This window comes from Polyodon spathula, chromosome 22 (genome assembly GCF_017654505.1).
Source record: "Polyodon spathula isolate WHYD16114869_AA chromosome 22, ASM1765450v1, whole genome shotgun sequence".
NCBI lineage: Eukaryota > Metazoa > Chordata > Actinopteri > Acipenseriformes > Polyodontidae > Polyodon > Polyodon spathula.
In genome coordinates, this window is record NC_054555.1 from 2,902,952 (window position 1) to 2,924,735 (window position 21,784).

Here is a 21,784-nt window from a genome sequence, read left to right on the forward strand (position 1 = left end):
GGGACTCTCACATAGTCATGTGTGTCCCATTAAGCATTAACAGGCAGGCAGCCTTCCTCTGCTGCTCATCTCTGTCACCTCATTCATTCTTCTCTCAGCCAGACAGTCGGGTTGCAGAACGACAATCAAAACTGCGGTCCCTCCAATTCAAGCACTGCTGGAGGCTTTAGAACCAGTTAGCTTCAGACTTCTTGTTTACTTCTCTGTGTTTTTTTTATTTTAATTGTGATACAGCATGCTTGTTTGGCTGTGACTTCAAGCAAGAGCAATACGCTCAGATTGGGACGATGGTGGAATGTGTCTAGTTAAATATTTCCTCAGCAGCAGGAAATGAAATCACAAGGGCATCAATGTTGCTGTCTGAATTCCACTCTGAGACGCACCAGGGCAGGCAATTGAACACAGGCCTACAGTTTGTAACTAAAGAGCCCCAGCTGCTGAGACTGCCCTCCAAGCCTGACGGGTATTCTTGGAGGCAAGAGAGGGGTGTTTATAACCCTGTCAGTGACACCAGCCTATCCTTCTATGCAGTTTGCTATGCAGTTCGCTATTCATGTTTGCTATGCAGTCCTCAATCAACAACACTGTCTTTAATCGTTCATGAGCAGCAGTCCCACTGAAGAATAACAAACAAAATCAAATAAACAAAATCAAAAATAAAGCTTTGTTGCATAGTCAATCAGGTTTCCCCCCCTGCATGTAAAGTGACAGTTCGACTTGTAATCTCTATCTATATCTGCAATATTAATCATGTGCAAACTGCCCTAACTCAATCCAATGTAATCCAGTGTACTTAAACATCACTTGGAAGCCAAGCATGCACTCCAATACTCAGTTCCAGTACTTCAATTTGGCCTCACTTGTGTCTAAAACTTTAAAAAGGGCATTGTAGAGCCTGCTAACTTTAGAAAGCTTGTGGTAGCTGTGCTCCTGTCTGCCACCAGAGCTTACATCTCATCAGTGGAAATCAGTAGAAATTGCTGTGTTAAAAAAACGGCTCTTTAAATTATAACTATTATCAAGTCACAGAAAAAGAAAAACCTGGACAGGGCAGATGCTCATAGCTCATATCATTTAGTTGCTGACGTTGGGAAATTGCATTTGTTCCCGCACTGTAACATCACAACCTCAGAAAGAAATATATATCCTCCAAGGTCCAAATTGGAATTAACTTCTTCCTAAATGCTACCATTTGCCAGAAAGTCAGACTGTCTTTCCATAGGAATACTCTCTGAATCCCAGCTTCGCTTCCTAGCTAGTGATGGACTAACCTAACATTTCACTTTAGGCTTTTTTTCTGAAAGGAAAAACCATGAATCACCTTAAATAGCTTTCATTTAGGTCACACTCTAGTTTAAGGACTATAAAGCATTACCCTTAAAAAGCAGATTTTTTTTGTTTTGTTTGTTTCTTTACAATAATTCACGCCCTGTATTGCTATTTCAGTAGTTTAGGCCTAAACCCACAACACAGAAATTCAAATTTAACTAAATGACATACAGAAGAAAGAATTTGGGATTTGCTTGGTCCATCTGGATGAGGAAGGAGACCCCCATAATAGGTTGTACCTAGAGAAGCTCCTGGAGCAGTGATTTGAGGTGGAGGGATGCGAATTAATTGAATGCAAGATAGGGGTGAGTTACATAAGTAATTATATGTTTTTGATAGGTTACAATTAGATGACAAAGTGCGTAGGGGCTTTAATTTAAAAACGTCATGAACAACAACTTTCATAATCAGCTCCTACTTGTAAATCCACAGACTAAGGTGTGATCTGTTCATGCTGTGATGTGCCAGGTGCCTGCTTGTTCAAACTCCTAGCACCTGTTCATTTCAATAATAAACCTAAACAGTTTTGAAACCCAGGACTGGGTTCAGGGCTAGTGCGAACTTCAAGCCCTGATAACACAATCAATGCATTTTGAGCTTTTCAAAGACTGGAATGAACGACTGGGGTGGGCATGATTGTAAGAGCAGCATTGAAGGTTCTATGTTGATCAGTATGAAATATATATTTTCTGGTCATAGGAACCCGCTTGATCAGACTGGGTCTTCTATGTTGTCAACTTTGCAGACAGAGCTGAATGAACTGTTTGATCAGGCATGGGCGTCACAAGGCTTCCTTTCTATCTGTCATTCACATGGTCTCCATCATGCATCACCCGCACTTCAGCACAAAACCAAAGTAACACATTTCCCTCTCCTGCTCCAATTTGTGGCTGCATGAAGAAACGCTCAGACAATAGTTATTACTGTGCATCTCTTCACAATAGGTACTACTGTGCATACTGCTTCACATTTGGCAAGAAATCTGTCACATTCAACATGTGGCTTTCCTTAGCTGAAGTGAAGTGCCTCACTTTTGTTCCTGTTGTGCTGCAGCGGCGTGTGACCCCCTTAGACACTGTTCTCTTGTCCCGTGTATCAAATTTGCTGTAACATTTTATTAATGTGTTTTATTTGTTTTTATTGTCCGGTCTGTACTTCTCCTTATCTTACAATATTCCTCTGGAATCTATTAGCAGGACAAATTTGCATCTCGCAATCTTGGCACAAGATATCTATTTTTGCTCTCCACATTTTTTCATGAAGGTCTTTTCATATTACCTTTTTTTGGCTCTGGTTTAGACAACGGTTCTGGGTTGTGTGAAATATGATGTGGAGTCAGCCCAAAGTTTCTGGAGAAACCTCAGTGATCCATCATAGGGGTCCTCCAGACCTCCATCCCTCAGCCATCTAGTACTAGTTCTGGTTTTGAATATGGAGGCTAGCCAGCATTTAAATATCTGTGACTAGAATTTTATTGGACGAAGCTGATTTTAATAAAGTCTGATCTTAAAACAAAACTAGTGTGAATAACAATAGATATAGCAAAGCCACATTGGACCACTGCAAGCTGTTGTACAGTCTTGCCATTCTAATGAGCAGTCTATCATACTACTCTCTCAGTCCAAAGCTAACTTTTATTATTATTATTGTTTATTTAGCAGATGCCTTTATCTAAGGAGACTATGGTGTGTGAACAATGCATCAGCTGCAGTCACTTCCAACAAATTATCAGCTGAAAGACAGAGCACAAGGAGGTTAAATGCATGCCTGGATTTGAACCAGGGACCTTTTGGTTATAAGCCCTTTTCCTTAACCACTGGACCACACAGCCAAACTACTGGTTTTAATTACACAGGTCTGCTCATCTCTATATGCCTTCCTTTCATTGAGTCCTGTACTTCATTAACACATGATTAGGCATATCATGTTTTTGCCTAAATCTATCATCATGCAATCTTCTGAAATTAGAATTGCAGTACAAACTAAAGACATGCATGGTAAGATTGAAAGCAGATGTATAAACAAAGGACAGCCCGTTAGCAATCAGAGAGTGCTGTGGTTATTCCATTAATGAGGATGGCAGAAGAGCCGGCAAGTGGGAACTCAGCAGAAACTGGCATTTTATTGACAAATAATTGATAATCACAAATGGCCAGTCATTACATAAAGACAGACTGCTCTAATACCCACCTGATTCCCATGACTCCACCAGCCCAGAGCAGAGGGAGGATGATACACTCTGATTTACTGTAGCACACGTCCTCAAGCCAAGGAGAACAAGGGTTCTGAATGAGACTGAGAAGAATGTGTAACTTCAGCAGCCAAGCATTGAAATAATATTCCACGTTAACTTAGAAAACAGTTGTACATTGTATATGTTGCTGGAGCATGACTGGAAAAGCAACTCGATATAATCGTTGATTTTGCCATGTGAGCATAGTGATATGCTAATAATATCATTCCCAGTAGTTTTCTTTTTAAGATTGCAATTGCAGGTCCAAATACATCGCTAAGATGCCTAAGTCAGTTTCCGCACAATAACTTTATTACCAAAGCAGTATCGTCTGGCATCTATTAACAGGTATGGACATCCAATACTTTGTTCTCAGGAGTCAGGATGCTATACTAAATTGTGTTTAGGAATTTAGAACATAAACGCATGGAGAATGTTTGAAGCATGAGCTTCGGAAAACAGATGGCAGCTTTCTGAGTGTTAAATGAAAAGGAAATAGTGAAATGCAGTTGTTTTTGGAGTGTCCGTTTTCACCCAGGCAGCCTAAATAAACATTCTTTGGGACGCTCTGTTGCAGTGAATTTATCCAGCGGTCTAGTTTCACAGAACCAGCCTTGTCTCTACAGCTGGGGGGCTGGGCTCCATCCATCGACCCAGCCTTCATAAATAACCCTCTTAATTAGACATCATGATGGTCTGTTGAGCAAAAAAAAAAAAGGAAAAAGAAAAGATGATTAATATTTCAGTTTTCCCTTTTCATTCAAAATGTGTAATGTCATAGAGGTTGGGTCTGGATCTTTTCCACAGGGTTGGGTACAAAAAGTATACTTGAAATGTATTATTGTAGAGTGTCGGAATATAGCCAGGTGTTTAAGATTTATATAAATTAATAAACACATCCTAAACCAGCTTTCTAAATCAAGTAAGTAAATCAAGTAAGAGAGTAAAGTAATTGACTTGCCATTTCTCAGCTTGGACAATATCCAGCCAGGATGAGACCACTTGCAGTACCAAATGACCTTCAGAGGTAATGCATGAGTTCTGTACTAATGGACAAGGGAAGCACAAGGCTGGCTACAGTTGAAGGAGCCAATGATTGAATGGTACCATATTTTGGCTGTCCACTTCAGTGCATAGCAGCAGAACACCAGGTCACCCTGAGTCTACTGCCTGGCTTAGATAACATGTAATAAATCAACAATCGCAGATTGCTGCCATTCTTAATGCTAGGCAGGACTGGAAACTGCCCTTTCATTCTCTCTTCTCTGCCAACAGCAGCTTTTATTTCTATATGCAGCCATGGTGGTATTTAATTGCACCATACAGTACATCTACGCTGTACAGTAAAAGCTTATATAAAAAAACACCCATATTTTAAGAGCAGATTTTTAGTTCGGCCAAATGTTAAATGTGAAACTTTCTTTTTACTCGATTGTTGTCTGAACTGCACATGTGTAATTTATTATCAGCAAAAAGATCTATTTTTGGTGGAGATTAAAAAATAGTTTTCTTCATTTTTCTCGCTGTTTGAAACTGTACCCACATTCTGACACGCTGACCATCTGAAATATGAACAGTTTCAAGTGGTTTATATAACATTCTAGGTTACACACTAAATGAAGGCTATAAAAATACAGGTGGTTATTTGAAAAAGCTTGATTTCTGTTACATTTGGGTTTTTTTGCTGGGTAAAAATAATATTTAGGTCTCCAAAGTATGTTTTTCCATGTAAATCCTTGTCAGGTCTTATCTTTCAGTGTATTTTTCATCTTCCTTTTATGTATCCCTGGTAAACCGTGGCCACGCCTTTGTTAAAACATGTCCACACAATTTTGATCTGTCTACTTTGACTCTACACTGTAAGAAACAACATTCTCACTTGCTTGTGAAGTGGATGGGCAGGTTATTCCTAAACCTGCAATAACTAACTGGAGTCCTAGTGTGCTGTATATCACTTGCAATATTTCATCTCCTGTCTTTTCTAACTTTTTGGGGAAGCTTTATAATATCAATCCTTTTATAATCAGTTGCACCCATTCTGTATTGCCCGAGCATACAGAATGAGTGAAGCTCAGATGTTTCAATCTCTCTTACTGCCTCTTGTAAAATGGGCTCTCAGGATTCCAATCCTCTTTCCCAGGAATCTAGGTCAATTCTGTGTTTATTAGGCAGTCCACATTTTGGAATAAAAATAAATAAATGCACATCAATATGGAAAACATTTGCACAACAAGCTTTTAAAAACTAATGAATTAAAAGTTGAATATAAATCAGATGCTAGACCAAAACTGGAAGTAAAAAAAAAAGGCATACAAAAAAGCAAAACCGACATACAAATGGGTACTAGAAATCAAGGCCAGATTAAACTTTTATCCCACCAAAGACAGAGAATGCTTCAGACGGACGGAATCAAAGTCTTATGCATCGTTCAAAACTAGATTAAAACAATTACGTTAGCAACATACACATCCCCAGCCAATACTAAATGTTAGCTGTTTGAATCATAAAAAAAGTGTTTTACAATCCACAGCATGTATAAAATTACATAAGGAATCGCATATTGCAGCATCATAAAAATCGGACTGACAAACGTATTCCGTTCACACTAGAACAATGAAGTGTTGGTCGGGAGATAGGTTCATCACAGTATATACAGCAGGTAAGACAACACACCGCACCATGCAGCCCCCAGGGTTATGAATATCACAACTGTTTTTAACATTTAGTTTTGTGGCAGAATGTACACACCTCTCCACAGGAGCGTTTCAGACAAAGATAACTGTCTGCCTTGCTAGATATAAACATGAGATAATTAGGAGTTAACCCATGCCTCAGGGGGTCTGAGGTTTTCTGATAGCTTTTAAGCAGAAGAATAAATGAAAGCTAAATCAAATGAGTGTCATGTTTTTTTTTTTTTTGGTTGCATATACCCAGATAAGGAAGTACGCTTTTTAGGTGTTTTTTTATTTCTGTATTCCATTGTTCACAGCAGTTACTTTTTTTTTTTTTTTTTTTTTTTTTTTTACTATTGTAATCTCTTAAAAAAAAAAGTGATCACTGGAAGTTGAAAATGTAATACTTCTGGTACTAATACCCTGTTATTAAGCAATATGCCATTGGATACTGGGCATCATTAGCTTTGTAAAGGTTGCAGATGTGAAGAGCAGTAGAACACAGGAAAGGCACACTGGTGTGTGGATATCAGGAGCTCACCCTGCTCTATGAGTGCTTTGTGTAGTGTTCTCAAAGACTGCAACCCTAGGGAACATCAGTGATATCTGCAGAAACAAACACATTCCCTAAGATAACGATTATACCGCCACCTGATGGACTAAAATGTAAACTGCACTATGAATATCGTTATCATTCTGAAGTTTAAAGTTTTCAGAACAGCTGTACGGCGCCATCTCATGGTTGTCAGCTTGTACTACACTCTACTATGTACACAGTAGCTCATGCAATCATATACAGCATAATACAAAAACAAAGTATACATAATAATTGCTTTTCTCTTTCAAAAAAAAATCAAACCAAATAGTGTCCACATTTCCATATTTATTGATGCTCAGTTTATTTCATAGAAGAATATCAGCGTGACAATAAGCAAAATGTTAACTACAGTTATGAATCAATAAAATTATTTTACATCAAGCTATTAGATGCCATTTCAACACAAAGCAGAAAGCTGGCATTGTATACAGGATGCCATGACACACAGGACCAGAGTGTATGGATTGGGGGGGGGGGGGGGTCTTAAAACCTGTGCTATCACAATTTTCCTTGTATTTATATGTACAGGTTTCCTGTGGACTGAAAACTAGGACAACAAATTAAAAATGAAAAAGAATTAGGAAAAGGAATTTCAGGAAACATGATAAAAGCGATGTTTTAAATGTAATATAATGGTTGTGTACACATGCAGACAAAGTCTTCAACACTATACTGAATACATAATTGTGGATAAGCATGCTGTAGATATCCAGATCCTAAAACACTAAGCTGTAACAAAGCGGTCCACTTAAAGCAGACAGTAGTGTTAAGGGTGCTCCACTGGTACATTAACAGAACGGGTAGAGCTGTCAGTCAAGGGCAGTGAAGCACTGGAACAGCACTGTCTCGGACAATCTCATACTGTGCTCCAGGAGTCCTCAAGTTCTAGCCATCTGCCATTGCTGTCAGTGTTATCTACAGAGCTTTTTGTTTGGAAGTATCTGAATGTTATTTAAAAAGGGAGCGGTGGGGTGTAAAGGTATTAAGGTATTTGCAAAATCTTGGTTCATTTTTTCAAGGGTCAACACAGTATCTTACCAAAAACCTCAAAAGGAGACCATTTGTTTCTATTGTCACCCCATCAGATGACAAAACTGCTGAAAGAAAAGGAGAGCGCTTCCAAAAACCAGAATCACTACTGAAAGTTACATCTCAAATGCTGTCTCTTACTGTTTCCTAAAAGATATCAAATTACTATTGGACAATAGCATGTCTGAGAAAATGAGGGGTAAAAAGGAAACGATATATTGCCCCTTGCTGTTTACTCCATGCTTCCACTATGGCTCCCTAAGCCTCAGCCACTAAAATTCCCAGAGAGGAGACACATGGGTTACCAGCAACCACAATGCAAGAATGCAGACTGGCAAAAGATTAAAAATATTAATTTCTTTAACCTAACCACCACATTCCATATGATCCTTTTTACAACAACTCTATTTAAATTTTGCCTGCTGTTTTCCAACAAGAACTGAAGACAATGGGTACCCATTAAAGCTATACCTACTGTATTGTTTACAGTTCAACCTGTTTTACATGCAACCCACAAAAAAAACGCCTTTAAAAATAAACCACTTTAAAAAGACAGCAGTGGGGACTGCCCAAGAATTAGATAATTATGTGTTTTACCCTTTCCATGTATTACTAATTTTTAAGTAGCTTCACTAAGTAGAGGTCATTATTTGTACATGTTGCCTGTGCATGAGTTCAGTGAAACACACACATTGTTTATATAAATAAAACCAGGTTTTGCCCTGTAATAAAGTGCATTCAGTTTGGTAGCTTTACTAACCATGCACTGCACTTGAGTTTCATTCCCAACACAGACAATAAAACAAGCTCAGCAAAGCGTAGAATAAAAATCAGGGCTAAACTGTGAAATATCAGAAATGACTCTGCAACTGTAATCCTATTGACTGTGCCCAAATTACTTCAATATCACCAAGCTAAATGTCCAACTATATAAAATGTCAGACAGTCGTCTACAGATCAACTTGCAAATACGACCACCAACAGGTTTTCCTACAGCTACCCAAACAATTGTTTTGGATGGCTTTCACTGCTTTGAATAGAGGCTACCTTACACTAACAGACAGTGCCGTCTTTTTGTTACTGCAGTTTATTTTAAGGGTCATAAATGGAAAATGCTTCTCTGAGGTCCTGGCTAAACCCCTGCTCCCAGCCCATCTGCCTCTCGATGCCCCAGTTCAAGCTGCCAGTGGCCCCAGGCTCAGCTCCACATGGTGAGTCAGCCAGATGGGCTCGTTTCCCTGCTCCCCCTCTTCAGTGGGACGGATGGGTGGCGGCAGGTTCCTGAAGTCATGTCGCATTTTAAAGGACAGGGTCACCTCGCCCTCCTCGCACTGCGGGGTCACCTTGATGAAAAATCCAATCTTGTTGGACTTCCTGAAAGCAACGACACTGGGCAGAGAAAGACCTGAAGGTGAATAAAAGCGTCTCTACTTCATACAAGATACAGACCCTAGGTAAACAAATCACTTAGGACTTTAAATACGGTTCTGAAGTTAAAAGTAGCCCTGTATTATGAGTTTCACTGTACTGTGGTTGCTTTTTACCCGTGCTTTCCCCTGGTATTTAAAATCACTGTAACTTGTGGTTTCATATTAAAGGCTGCTACTACTAAATAAACACAATGCAAACATACAGCTTTATATAAAATAGCCAAAAGGCCGCTGGATCTCTCTCTCAAAATCTTATAACGTGTCACAAAATGCAATTTCTAGCAGAAGCCCTTACTCTGGGTCATCTTGGAAGTCTTGTGGTTCTGCCAGCTCATCATATTCTGCTGCAGCATCCTTGCCAGCCAAGAGCAGCAATTTAGGAGACACTACAACCTGCAGGACAGGGCAGAAGTGGGCAATGAAACAGGGTGAAAGGGGCACGTATCAGTGGATTTAGTTCAGGGCATGTCATTTGAATAACGAATAGAGACTGACCTAAATTTAACAGTAAAGAGCCCATCACAAAAGCAAAGCTTTGTATTGTGGCAGAGCTTTGCAAGAGATTGGTCATCAAAGCAAGCAATGTGTTTCCTGCATTTTTTTTTATTTTAACACAGTAAAATATGACCCCAAAGATCCGCTCAAATATTCTGCAGACTTTGCAGATAAAGGCTTGGTAAACACTTTTGCTCTGGTACCGTAGCAGTGCTGTTCAGATCATCCTGGTCTCCCTCCTCACATGGATGCAAGGTCACATGCGTGATGTTCTCTACAGGGTTGGTCAAAGTCAGGAGAACCTGGCTCTCCTGTAGGGCAAACAGGGAAATAAAGTAAGTGACCTGCAGTGAACCTCTTTCGCTAACCACTCAGTTTCATTTGTCAGAATATTTACCAATCTTTAATGTGTATTAAAATGTGGAACAATGCAAAAGAAAAAAAAAATACTATTCACTTAAATAGTAAAAACAAAACAGGAAACCTTACCTTCAAGTATCGCAGATTTGGAATAGACATGATTCTCACCTCAGGGATATAATTCCTGTTAAAAAAAATAAAAACCACAACTGACTGATTTATTGCATCCTGACTCTTTTACAATGAGATGCCTACAGTTTATTTCTGGGAGAGTGTGGATGAAATGGGTCAGTTTCAAACAGCTCTGCACATTTCCTTCCTAACTTTGAATTACGATGAACAAAGTAATGACATATTTCAAAATAACTTAAAATATTATTTGCTGAACACTGCATTTGGACGGAAAGGTTTGAAGGTCCCCCCCCCCTTTAAAAGTGTCTGCTCACAGGTCTAGTTTCTGTGAATGAAATGGCAGTGGTGTTAAATGAGGCTGACAGCAGACCCTCCTAACAGGCTGAAAGGACTGGGAAAGCATGATCAGATCTGGATTTGAGGAAAACACAAGCACACCTTGTTCAATGTGCTGCACTTAAGGAAGAGATACTTACAAAGCCACCAGCTGGATTTTGAATTTAATGGAAGTTGGATTAAATTCCGGTTTGCTCAAGTTGTGCTCACATTTCTGTAAAATAAATAAATAAATTATAAAAATGAACACCTGACCTTGCATTATTTTTGGTCACTGAGTTACCGTTACTATACACTGTATATGTAGAATAAATAACATGAATTGTCAGCTTTAAAGTTCAGTCCTATTTAGAATGGGTTATATTGTTTTGTTGTGAGATTACTATTAGTGATGAATGTACTGTACATTTTCTTTTAATTGCAATACTAGGCCTAACTGTTTTTAAAGGCAAGGTTGAAAGAGGCTTCAATAGACTCAGCACACTGAACTCAGCCAGTCCTTACTCTGCAGCGCAGGGAACGCTTGATCAGTAGGTGCTTGTGTCTCGGGTACAGCTGGGAGGCACTGATTGGCTGGAAATCTGGCTGCAGAAGGCGCTGCCGGAGCGTGGTGACTGGTGAACAGAAGAGTATTTACTGAAGCATTTCAGCTTGTAGCTTGTATTCAGTGTTTGCTGCTGAGACACCACATGAGACTGAAGTCTCTTAAAGTCAAGATTCATTGGGAGGTAATATAGAGAAAAGAACATCGTGTGATACACTGTTGCATATCCACCTCATGCAATACAATAAGATTCAATCACACAGACGTATTGCATGCAGAAATTCAAATGACCTGACCACCTTCTAGAATTAAACTACCTTCTGGCAGGTTAATGGGTCGTGTGTAGTAGTCCTCAGGTAAGGGCTCCACCTCCTCAAGTGCCTGCACTGGTTCAATCTTTATCTCCTTCTGATCCTCGCCCTCTTTCAGTCTAATTGGGTAGGAAGTAGAAAATCCTTAGAAATTACAATGGAATACCTCGCCATTTCTCTGTCAAATAGCTGCAAAACTTTACTTACGAAAGTCCTGCAAGACCGCTTATAGGTGCTCCAGATCTCTGACGCTGAAGTCTTGTTCCAAGCCCATATTTTTCCTTGAAATAAAATAGTTTAGCAACTTTTTTTTATTAAGAGTTTATACAAATGTGCTTTTCTAAATTTCCATTTTTTGAACCAGTACTTCATAGAAAAGTAAATGTTTTTAAATACTTTAAATTCTTGCTTCATAAAGTGCACCTATTTTCTGGATTGGAGGATCAAATCTAACTAAGTTTTGAAATATGTTAAAGTTTACTGGCTGCATTTACAAGCCAGCAACCACATGTGTGCAGAGCCTGACTACAGGGGCCAAAATAGATACAAAAAATAAATGCATATTCATAAAAGAAAATAAAAAAAACACAACAATATTCAACTTGCATGCAAATAACAAAGACAAATGTAATCCAAAATGCTATCTTATTAAATAAACAAAGTCTTCCATGAAACCTTGACAAAAAATGCTGTGAAAACCATTCACAGCAAAACAGCATCTTTGCTAACAGTTTGTATTGTCAACTGCTAGATGCTAGAAGTAGTTCATAAAACCTACAACATCTTTACTATTTACAAAAGGGCAAGAGTATGTTTTTAAAATAAATTATTCATCAAGGTTCACACACACACAATCTAATTTAGACTGTTTTTGGTAACATCTGGACATCTGACATCTTTGAATCACAGAGGGGAAAAAAAAAAAAAAGTGAAGGAAGAACACACCTTTAGCCAAGCCAAACATTGCTTGGGAATTTAATTTGTGAAAAGTAACTCACCACCACATGAATTGTGTGTTGCTGGAGATTAAAACCAAAATAGCAGCGTGCATTAGCAAAGAGAAGGGAGGGAGGGAGAGAGAGAGAAAATCAACAAGGTGAAACGTAACTAAGCAAATTTAAGGTGGTGAAGCTTCTATATGTTACAGGAATTGGGGACGCAATAAATAATTAAAAAAACAAAAACAAAAAAACATACATCTTCCAGGGAAAGCAAGACTTAAATTTTCCATAACGCCCTAGGCAGTGCAGTGCAAAGTGTGAGTAAAAACAAGCAGTGCTGTAACTGGCAACAAAAGCAAAGTTAAAATTGTTGCAGACTTAACAAACACTGTGGATGCATCACAGCACGTTCAAGCAGGTTTGTTTTTACAGATTTGCTGACGAAAACTTCAGAATTACAAAGACGTTCTACACTTATCGTCCACCCTTGCGTGGTGAAGAGAGAGAAAGAGGCTTACCGAATACGCCAGTGGCATGTAGGTGCGACGGCGCGCAAGCTTCTTGCGATCCCACTCCACCTTCTCTCTCTGAGCAAGCTGCTGGTAATACTCAAGCAGCTTGTTAATCTGGAGGGTCAAATCAGAAACTCACAATAACACACCTTTCACACTTCCCTTCTTGTTGGTGGCTTTTCACGTTTCTTGATGGAAACTCAATTCAAGTGATTTATAACTACATCAATGTACCCCTTTCTACGTGTACAAAGTAATAAGCAGAAAGGGGCAAGTGATAAGTTTGCAGCTAAATGTTTGGTTTTACTCACGCGTTGGGTATGAGGGTTCTCAGGCTCTTGCCAACCTCCACTGGCTGAAACACAAAGACATTACAAAAGCTGCTTTAGTTTAGTTGTCCCCTTTTAAAAAAATCAGATCACAGAGGCATGGGACATTGTGCCCTAAACAGGTCTCACTGTCGAGTAATATCTCCTTGAAGCTTTGTGTTTCCCCCAAAAAGCATAACACAAAACGAAGAACAGCTGATCCCATCACAGTACTAAACTATAACCTCTCTACGATAAGACTAGCTCATTCAAAGGGGTAACTACCGGAACGACACACCTCTCCAAAGTGTATGGTGGTCTCTTGTTAAAATCAGATGTTCAGAGTATTGAAATGCTACAGTGGCTACAATCACAGAAGGTTTCACACTGACAACGCCCACAGTCCGAGATCGGTGACAGTGTAAAAAGCTCTGTCTGACTGTAAAACACGTACCCACGGACTTGTCTGCCATCCCAACATCACGCGAGGTCCAGCGGCAGAAGCCGCAGGCCAGGTAGTAGGCTTTCTTCATGGTGGTCTTGGCAGGGTCATCAGGGAGGGGTGAAGGGATGTTGGTGGCACGTGTGGACAAGGTGTGCATGCAGCATGGGCAGTCAAAGCAGTTAGCACACCTGGGACAAACACACAGATTTCAGCAACAAGCTACTATACCGAGAATAGATTTCCAACAGTACAGATAATACTGTTGTAGTACACACAACAGGGTGTGGGAATAGCACATTTAAAAGGAACTGGATAAGTTACTACACTTAACAGCCTGAGACAGACAACCCCCTTGTCTATTCTTTCCAAGTATGAAATCACTGTCAGTCTTGTAGGCAAAGAAAACCCACACACTAAAGTATTAATTAACCATTTTATTCCACTGACTTACGTATATTAACGCTATTTGCATGCTGTGTTAAGTTTGGCACAATCGACACCATACTTAATACTTTTAGAGGTGTCGTGAGTCAGCATTTACACGTTTCCAGAAAACACTGGCCCTAGAGATGCATGTGATAGGACCTTTATCTTTGCAGTCTCAATTAAGGTGATGTTCACTGTCTGACCTGTTCTTTTTCAGCTTGGCCTCAGCTGATGGCATATTTTCCAAGCAGCTTGGACAGTAATGGGAATCGACCTAAAAAAATAAAAAAAAAAAAAAATACAATAAAAGAAATAAACACAAAGTACATTTCAAGCCATGTTCAACATTTGTTTAAATATTCACATTTGTCCCAGCACATGTATTTACTGTATGATCTACTGCACCATTGATAATTCACTATTCAACAATGTATTCGTTTGCGCTCAGTAAAACCCGAAATGGCTCAAACTACACACTGTAATGCAAAACTGTTCATAGGACTCTGTTTTAAGATAAATAAATAAAATGGACATTACTGTCGCCTGAGCCTAGAGTTGGAAAACGGCTTTAATCAATGTATACGTTTGTATCATTACTGGCTCTAGAGGTTTTCAATTCAACGTCAGTTCTGTTATATCGCGCAGTTGTTGTGATATACTTGTGTACTCAATAAGAAGGGCCGGATGTTTGGTGGGGGGCTAGCATTAAATGTGTAATACATTTATCCAAGCGCCATTGCTTCACGTAAAAGCAAAGGAGACGATGATGCTGGCACCCGGTCACAGGGTGTGGAGTATTTATTTATTTATTTATTTAAACAAAACCACTGTAGACTACGTCATTTCATTTTCAAGCTGTAAACATTGTACGCACGGCGTTGTAAACTCTGCACTGCAGTATAACTTAACACACAGAGTGCTTTTGTTTTAAATATTGATTTTCCTAGTTGTCTTTGCAATTGTCAAGGGGTTCTCGTGTGTTGGTCCAACCCACCGCCACTTGCCAGTACACCAATCAGAACGCTACAAGGAGGACAGACTTCAACTGTAGCCAATTGTAAATCTCCACGTCTGACAGACACAAGAAGGAACCAGTAACAAACTGACTACAGACCTCTCTGAAGCCCCTGTCAGATACAGGATTGGCACCACAATTGGCCAATAGAGTACTTAGAATTAGACTAAAAAACCACAAACATTTGACAAGCGTGTACAGTAGCCAATCACACGAAACTAAAGGCGGACCGACGCCAGACCCGTCTAATCTATGACAAACGACCTGTACTGGCCAGGAACCATGTTACGTGTTTACTTGTATTTATATGTTAGATGTTATTTTGTTACCTCGTGAGAGACGCATTCCAGGGAGCGGAGCTCGCTGCAGTAGCGGCAATAGTAAAGCTGCGACAACGGAGAGCGGATCTTTTTCTCCCCGCTAACGAGATACTGCACTCGATCAGCCTGCAGCAGAGACGCCATCTCTGGAAGTGTCCTCTCCCTCCGCCCAAAACCCTAACATGTGATCTGAGACCACAGACGTGCTGAGGTGGCTTCATCATGTGACCCATAAAACGCAGCCTCAAGGGCTTTGTAGTTTCCATGGGATTTGTAGTTTCTCTGAAAATTAAAATTCTGTTTGGTCTGGAGCACAACCCTCTGACAGGCGTTTTCTTCATGGGATACCCTGGGGGGACCGGGGGGATGGGAGTTTAAAAGATTGCGCAATTATGATACGTTGCGGGTTTGTAAGCGGAGTATAAGGCAGGTGACACGACTGATTAAACAGTTCGCGTTTTAGTTTTTACTAACGCCTGTTTTGTTCTTTTTGAGGATGAAGGTTTAATCAGAGAAATGTGTATTGCGTAAATCAACAAAACTCAAAAAGTGCCTTCTTTATTTTATTGCCGAGGAGCGAGTATTGAACCGACAGGAGGTCTGAAGTTTCTTCGGGTCTGCTGACAAACAGAAGTTGAAGCTCACACTTTTACTGAGGTAATAACGAAACCATTGCTCTGGTGTTGCTGTTTTGTGTGTGTGCCTGTTGTATGGAACAAGCATTAAAAAAAAAAAAAACTATATTTGACACCAGTTTGCCAATTCCCCCCTCCCTCCCCCAATTCAGTAAAAACTGATGCTTATGTGACTGTCAAAAACTGTTAAGTGCTTACCAGCAACTATATTTAACCAAACATCTCGTTTGTGTAGTACTTTATGGATTTCTTTTTTTTTTTTTTTTTGCGTGGTCAAAATTAGTTCAATTAGATGTTTACGAAATACGAGTAAAAACAATAATATGCATTGTCAAAATTAGTATTGAAAATGTCGAACTTTGTGTGAGTGTGAGCATATATTTATCTGGGTTTTCATGTGATATACATCAATGTGATGTACAATAACTACAACTGCAAGTAAGTGACTAGAATTAATGTGCCATGTTCTTCGTATCTCTTTACGATAGGTATGGTTTTCACCAAGGGTTAAGAAAACACTAACTAGCTAGCTAACTAACACACACACACACACTGTCAGAACAACAACTATATCGTATGCCTCGTTCGCATTAGTTAGTTGGTTTTAATTTCCTTAACTTATTAAATAAAACTGTCTTTCGCAATGAGCGGTGATTCGTGCTTCGGAAAGTTACGGCAATTAAAAATGACACGATACTACTAGCGCATTACTTATAAGTTTGGTATTTGGAAACAATGAAACAAACGTTTCTTAATTTAATTCTTCAGGAATATAACCTTTCTAGAACAGCTTGTTTTACACATTATGCTTGGGTCTTTACAGTAGCTGCAGTGCGTTCCCAATGTGAATGCTTTCAGAATCCACTACAAGTCAAGTAGATTACTTCTAATTTTATTTTTGACAAGTGATAAACGTGCAGTATAATGCAGGTTTTTTGAAATGCATGTGATAAACCAGAATATGCAATTACAGAATTGTGCGTTTTCATAAGAAATGTGTTTCACAGTTAGCACGCAATTAGCAGGAATTTGGGCAATTTTGCTTCAAAGAGGAAAGCAGTGCAGTTACAGAAGACGACTCCAGGTACTGGATGCTACTTGCACTTCCATAACGGGATGTTTACATTTGACAGCGAGGCTGCAATCTTTCCCACTCATCAATGTAAAGGGTATGGAATTTCTAATCCAAGGAAATATTGGTATAAGGGACCAGGAATAATACACAGAGCGAGAACATGGTTCTGATTGTGCGTGATTAAAAACAGATCTAGTGTGCAAATAGTATCTAAAACGGGCTTTTATTGCATGTCCATCGATCTGTACAAAGTGTATTCAATATATGTTGGAACAAAGCCTTCAGCTGTTCAATCTGTTTAGGTGGGTCTGTCCTTGGAATAGAGACGTCCTGCCTGATGTTTATATCTTTACCTTTAATAAACACAGACAGGAAATTGGGGATTTGAGGCCAGATTTACAGTACTAAAATTAAAGCAAAAATTGCTTCAATCCCCACCCCCAAGAGAAAAAAACAAAACGCTGAGGTCCATATAAGCCCTGAAATGAACATTGTGGCCTGCTTATTATTTCTAGTTATGGTACAGTAGTTTTTATTACACTTAAAAAAATAAAATAATAACCTAAACATATGGTTTTATTTAACCAATGAAAGCTTGTTGTTTTAAGGGCCCAGGGCATACTCCCCCCCCCCCCCCCCCCCCCCCCCCAGGCAAAAAAGACTAAACTTGTACAGGCAGCCCTTTTTATAAGCACAGGACAGATTGACAGTGAACATCCAGTGGTCTGGTTTTTATAAATCAAGTTTATTCAATATCCAGACAGCTCAGTTAAAGCAGCCCTTGGGTTATGCAGTAAAGCACAGGCATGTTTGCACAGCCTCAGAAGGTAATTAAAACAAGTTCTTAACATTTTTGGGGATTTTTGCTTTATTTAGTGGTAGAGTAATGCATGATGTACTAGCTGCTTAGTTCTTTAACATCTGTTCTGCCTGCAACATGTGTCATCGTCTGTGAATTCAGTACTTTTCTTCTTTCAGGAGCAGCAGTCTTTTACACTGGCACATAAAGGTTACTGTATATATTGCAAGTTTCTTAGAAGTGGACTCTCACACGACACTTAGAGAGGAGACCGGGCTATTGAAGACTTTTTCCCCTTTTGGAGCAGAAAAACCTTCAGTTCACATGGAGTAGATTTGCATTTTATATTATGTCTTGTGCTTCATCATCCTGTCCAGCTCAATACTATAAAAAGGAAAATCAGATCCCCAATCTCTCCCCATGGAATAACGCGTTGCCAGAATAAGATAGATATGTATTGTTGCTGTGGATACATAGTCAGTTCAAAAAGCATGCAAGCCCAGGCTGAGCCAGCTGTGTTTTGATCTTGCCTTTTCATTGCAGCTAAATGCCAAATTAGTTTGAACAGAGAACTAAGTGAAATGCAGTTTTATTTTGACTTTTAAAAACTTTTCTCATACAGTAGTACTTCCCTCTCTGAAATGCACTTTTACTGCGGTTGCTGGAAATTACTTTTAACTTGTGGATTCCATATGGGATACTTGACATGAGAAAGTGATATGAGATCAAGGCGACCGTCTGCCTGCCTGCATTCTGTTTTCTAGCCTGCCAGATGGTTGTAATTGAGGAATAATGGAAAATTCAGAGCTGGCAAATGAAATGGGTAGAGCACAGGCAGCATATAGGCTATGCGGTCAATACTGCAGCGTACCAGTAAACCTGTGAATGTGAGATTATAAACGCTGTAATGCCTTTTCCGCTTGAACCCAGTACCCTGCACGTGAAGAGCATTTCATACTGAGCAAAAGGTAAGATTAGTAAGTGTATTAGCCAATGGCTGTCACCTGGTGTTTTAACATTTTATAAATGCAACTGCTGTAAAATCTGTTCTGGATTTTTAGAGTGAAGGTGATAACTTGTTTCCCCTTTTCCTACTGTTGTAATGATTGCTGCACTTGGCAATGCTCAGTGTTTCGCCTCTCACTTGTCATTTGTACACACAATGGTATTGTGTGTGTGTGTGTGTGTGTGTGTGTGTGTGTGTGTGTGTGTGTGTGTGTGTGTGTGTGTGTGTGTGTGTGTGTGTGTGTGTGTGTGTGTGTGTGTGTGTGTGTGTGTGTGTGTGTATAAAATCAGTCTTGTCATTGTACATTCAATTTTCATAAAGCAGTTGGTTGACCTGCTATTCACTGAATCATACTGCACAGCATTGGTAATTGTAACTGAAGAGTGCAGTTTCTTGTCTTTTATTTTAGCATTAATCATTTTATTCATCCTTCAGAATTGAATCCCTTGCATTCATAAAGGCTTAGTTGGGTGTCAGAAATGGAGCAGCACCATTTCACAGGAAGAATGAGAAAACATACATATATAGAAGCACACACCTAAACATGTGGTAATTACAATCATCAATAGGCCTGTTCTATTAGCCTATCCATTTCCCCTTTAGAGCAATGGACCCCTCTTGCGGCTTTCCACGCTCTCCACACTACCTAAATAAGGTAGCGGTCAACGAGTGTTGAAACCAATTGTTTGCCATTCACATCATACACAGTCACGTTTAAGATGTGGCATTTGCCCACTGTTTTTAAGTAGTGTGCACTGGATATTTCAGCCAATTCCAAACCAGGACCAATTAAAGACCTGCTTGAAGCGAGGCTCTGGACTGTTAATTCAGGGCATGGCTGGAACGTGGTCCTGTTGTTAAATGGGCTAAAGGAGTCACCCATGAGGACCTCTGCAGCAGAAAGTATCCTTGCCCGCTGATTCTCAGTAGATTTGTACAGCTTTTTTTGTCCCCAAACAGAAGAGGATTTAGCAAACCCACAGCTTCCTTACTCATTTAGGCTTGTGTGTCAAAAACCTGACTTATCCAAACACTGTATTGTAAATGTAACTACATAATCTCCTATGTCATGATGGTTTTTCCATGGATGCCACAAAGGAAACAACACAGACTAGTGGAGTAAAGAAAGAATACTTTTATACTTTGAGTAACTCTAGTGTATACCAGTGCAATGCTATGCCCTTGTCTTGGAATATCAAAGTGAATTGGTGTTACTGTGCTGGTTTACTGTATTGCTGGTTGTCTGAAAGGGTCTGGATCATTGATCATCCCTCACTGGAATGTCTGTCTTTGTTTCAAAGGTCTCAAGTGTGTCTTTTGAAAGACTGAAAGATGGCGAAACACGTCCTGGAGATCTGGGCCATCATCCTGGTCATTCTGGCAACCATCATCATAATGACGTCTCTCTTGGTTTGCCCAGCATTGTCTGTCATAATCTACAGGGTACGGACTGGCCAAACCAGGAATGAGATTGTGTGACACACCACAGCGTGAGGACTGCTTCACTAAAGAAGGGGAGGGGGAGTTGGGTGATCCGCTAAATCTAGAAGGATTCCCAATCAACACATTGTGAATTGGGTCTATGGTTAATCCAAGGCATTGAATCTAGCCTAGTCGTTTATTTGATTTTGTTATATTCCCAGTGTGTATAAGTTGCTGTCCTGGACTGAGATGTGATATTACACAATGCAAGGACCAATTCAACCTGGACCCAGACTTGAACAGAACATGCGTTGCACTTCCTTGCCTAATTTACAGTACCATATACAGGGAAGCGATTGATCCAGACCCAGGGGACAGTATTGAACAGAATAAGAATAAAGTATTGAATGACAGACCCACTGACAAAAATAAACAAAGCTGAAGGACTCATAAATCATAACCCATAAAGCTGTGAATTAATATGAAATGTCTATTTCACGACAGAATCTCATTTGCAATAAGCAGCAGTTGCTGCCCCACATATTCTGTACAGTCCAGTCTTTGCCCAGGTCAAGCCCACTAACATGTATTAAGCTGACAGTGTAAGCGAGGAAGCTTTTTTTGTTCTTTTGGATTGATAAAAGATATTAAGCTCTGTCTCAATGTTCAGGCATTGCTCATTACATCCCAGTTGCACCTGGCATTACCTGCAAAATTGAATTAGGAATTAATGTGGTGATTTTGGCTGTAATTATCCCCATTACAATGCATAATAATTCCTCTGGCTTCATAATAAAGGGCTAAAAAGTTGATGTCATAACATTGTAGCTGCTGTGTAGTTCTTGTAGCGGTATTGACAATACGGTAGGTAAAGAGGGAGCAGCAGTTGTGTTCAGTTTATCGTCCGGGTACCATTATGTTCTAATATGAGGTCTCACTCTCAGTATGTGCAGTAAACAACTCAGCCTTTCTGGCAACTACAGCTGTAAACAGGAAGCGTGTGTTGTGTGACATTATAAAAATAGATCAAAAAAAAACACAAACGCAAGTTCCTCCTCCCACACGGGGCCTTGACAGTGTTTCTATTTTGGAAGCAGAAAACCACAGTCATAGTGTCTCAGCTTACAGTTCACATAACCCAGGCCACAGAGAAAAGAAGACTGTCACTGCCTGTGAAAATACTGTTCCCTTGTATAAAATCCAGCTGTATCCAGACCAGGGTTGGGTTCAATTCCTGTTTTTCAATTCTAATTCCAGTTCCCATTCTCTTTTAATCAGTTCCAAACACATCATTGACCAAAATTGCAATTAGCAGTATTCTGTTAAAATGTGCTACTCACAGTGGCAACAAATTAATTAAATTGAAGTCACTGTTCGTCAGTTAAATTGGTTCAAATGAAAGCAATCGCAG

General features: G+C 39.6%; 1 protein-coding gene and 1 long non-coding RNA gene across 3 annotated transcripts; one reads left to right on the forward strand and one right to left on the reverse strand.

Moving 5' to 3' along the window:
* Positions 1–7,104: 7,104 nt before the first annotated feature.
* On the reverse strand, positions 7,105–15,606 carry LOC121297217 (dynactin subunit 4). Of its 2 annotated transcripts, XM_041223363.1 has the most exons (14): positions 15,446–15,606; positions 14,305–14,375; positions 13,685–13,863; positions 13,234–13,277; positions 12,929–13,036; positions 12,468–12,488; positions 11,677–11,750; positions 11,476–11,588; positions 11,119–11,228; positions 10,755–10,828; positions 10,276–10,330; positions 9,990–10,097; positions 9,587–9,684; positions 7,105–9,250 (listed from the first exon to the last, which is right to left on the reverse strand). In XM_041223363.1, the coding sequence occupies exons 1-14, from the start codon at positions 15,578–15,580 to the stop codon at positions 9,037–9,039; spliced, it is 1,404 nt and encodes a 467-aa protein (XP_041079297.1). In that variant the 5' UTR covers positions 15,581–15,606; the 3' UTR covers positions 7,105–9,036. The 2 variants fall into 2 exon arrangements, with proteins under 2 accessions (XP_041079297.1, XP_041079298.1); XM_041223364.1 differs by lacking the exon at positions 12,468–12,488.
* A 119-nt stretch (positions 15,607–15,725) lies between these two features.
* On the forward strand, positions 15,726–21,193 carry LOC121297340. Its single transcript, XR_005947156.1, has 2 exons — positions 15,726–16,093; positions 20,253–21,193. It is a non-coding gene; the product is annotated as an uncharacterized LOC121297340 (long non-coding RNA).
* The last annotated feature ends 591 nt before the right edge of the window (positions 21,194–21,784 follow it).

Excerpts from the sequence above, each read along its gene's own strand:
- LOC121297217 (XM_041223363.1), bottom strand. The coding sequence starts at position 15,580 with ATGGCGTCTCTGCTGCAGGCTGATCGAGTGCAGTATCTCGTTAGCGGG. Across the intron at positions 12,489-12,928 it reads ACATGCCACTGGCGTATTCG|CAACACACAATTCATGTGGT; the intron begins GTAAGCCTCTTT and ends TTTAATCTCCAG. Across the intron at positions 9,685-9,989 it reads ATCTGAACAGCACTGCTACG|GTTGTAGTGTCTCCTAAATT; the intron begins GTACCAGAGCAA and ends CCTGTCCTGCAG.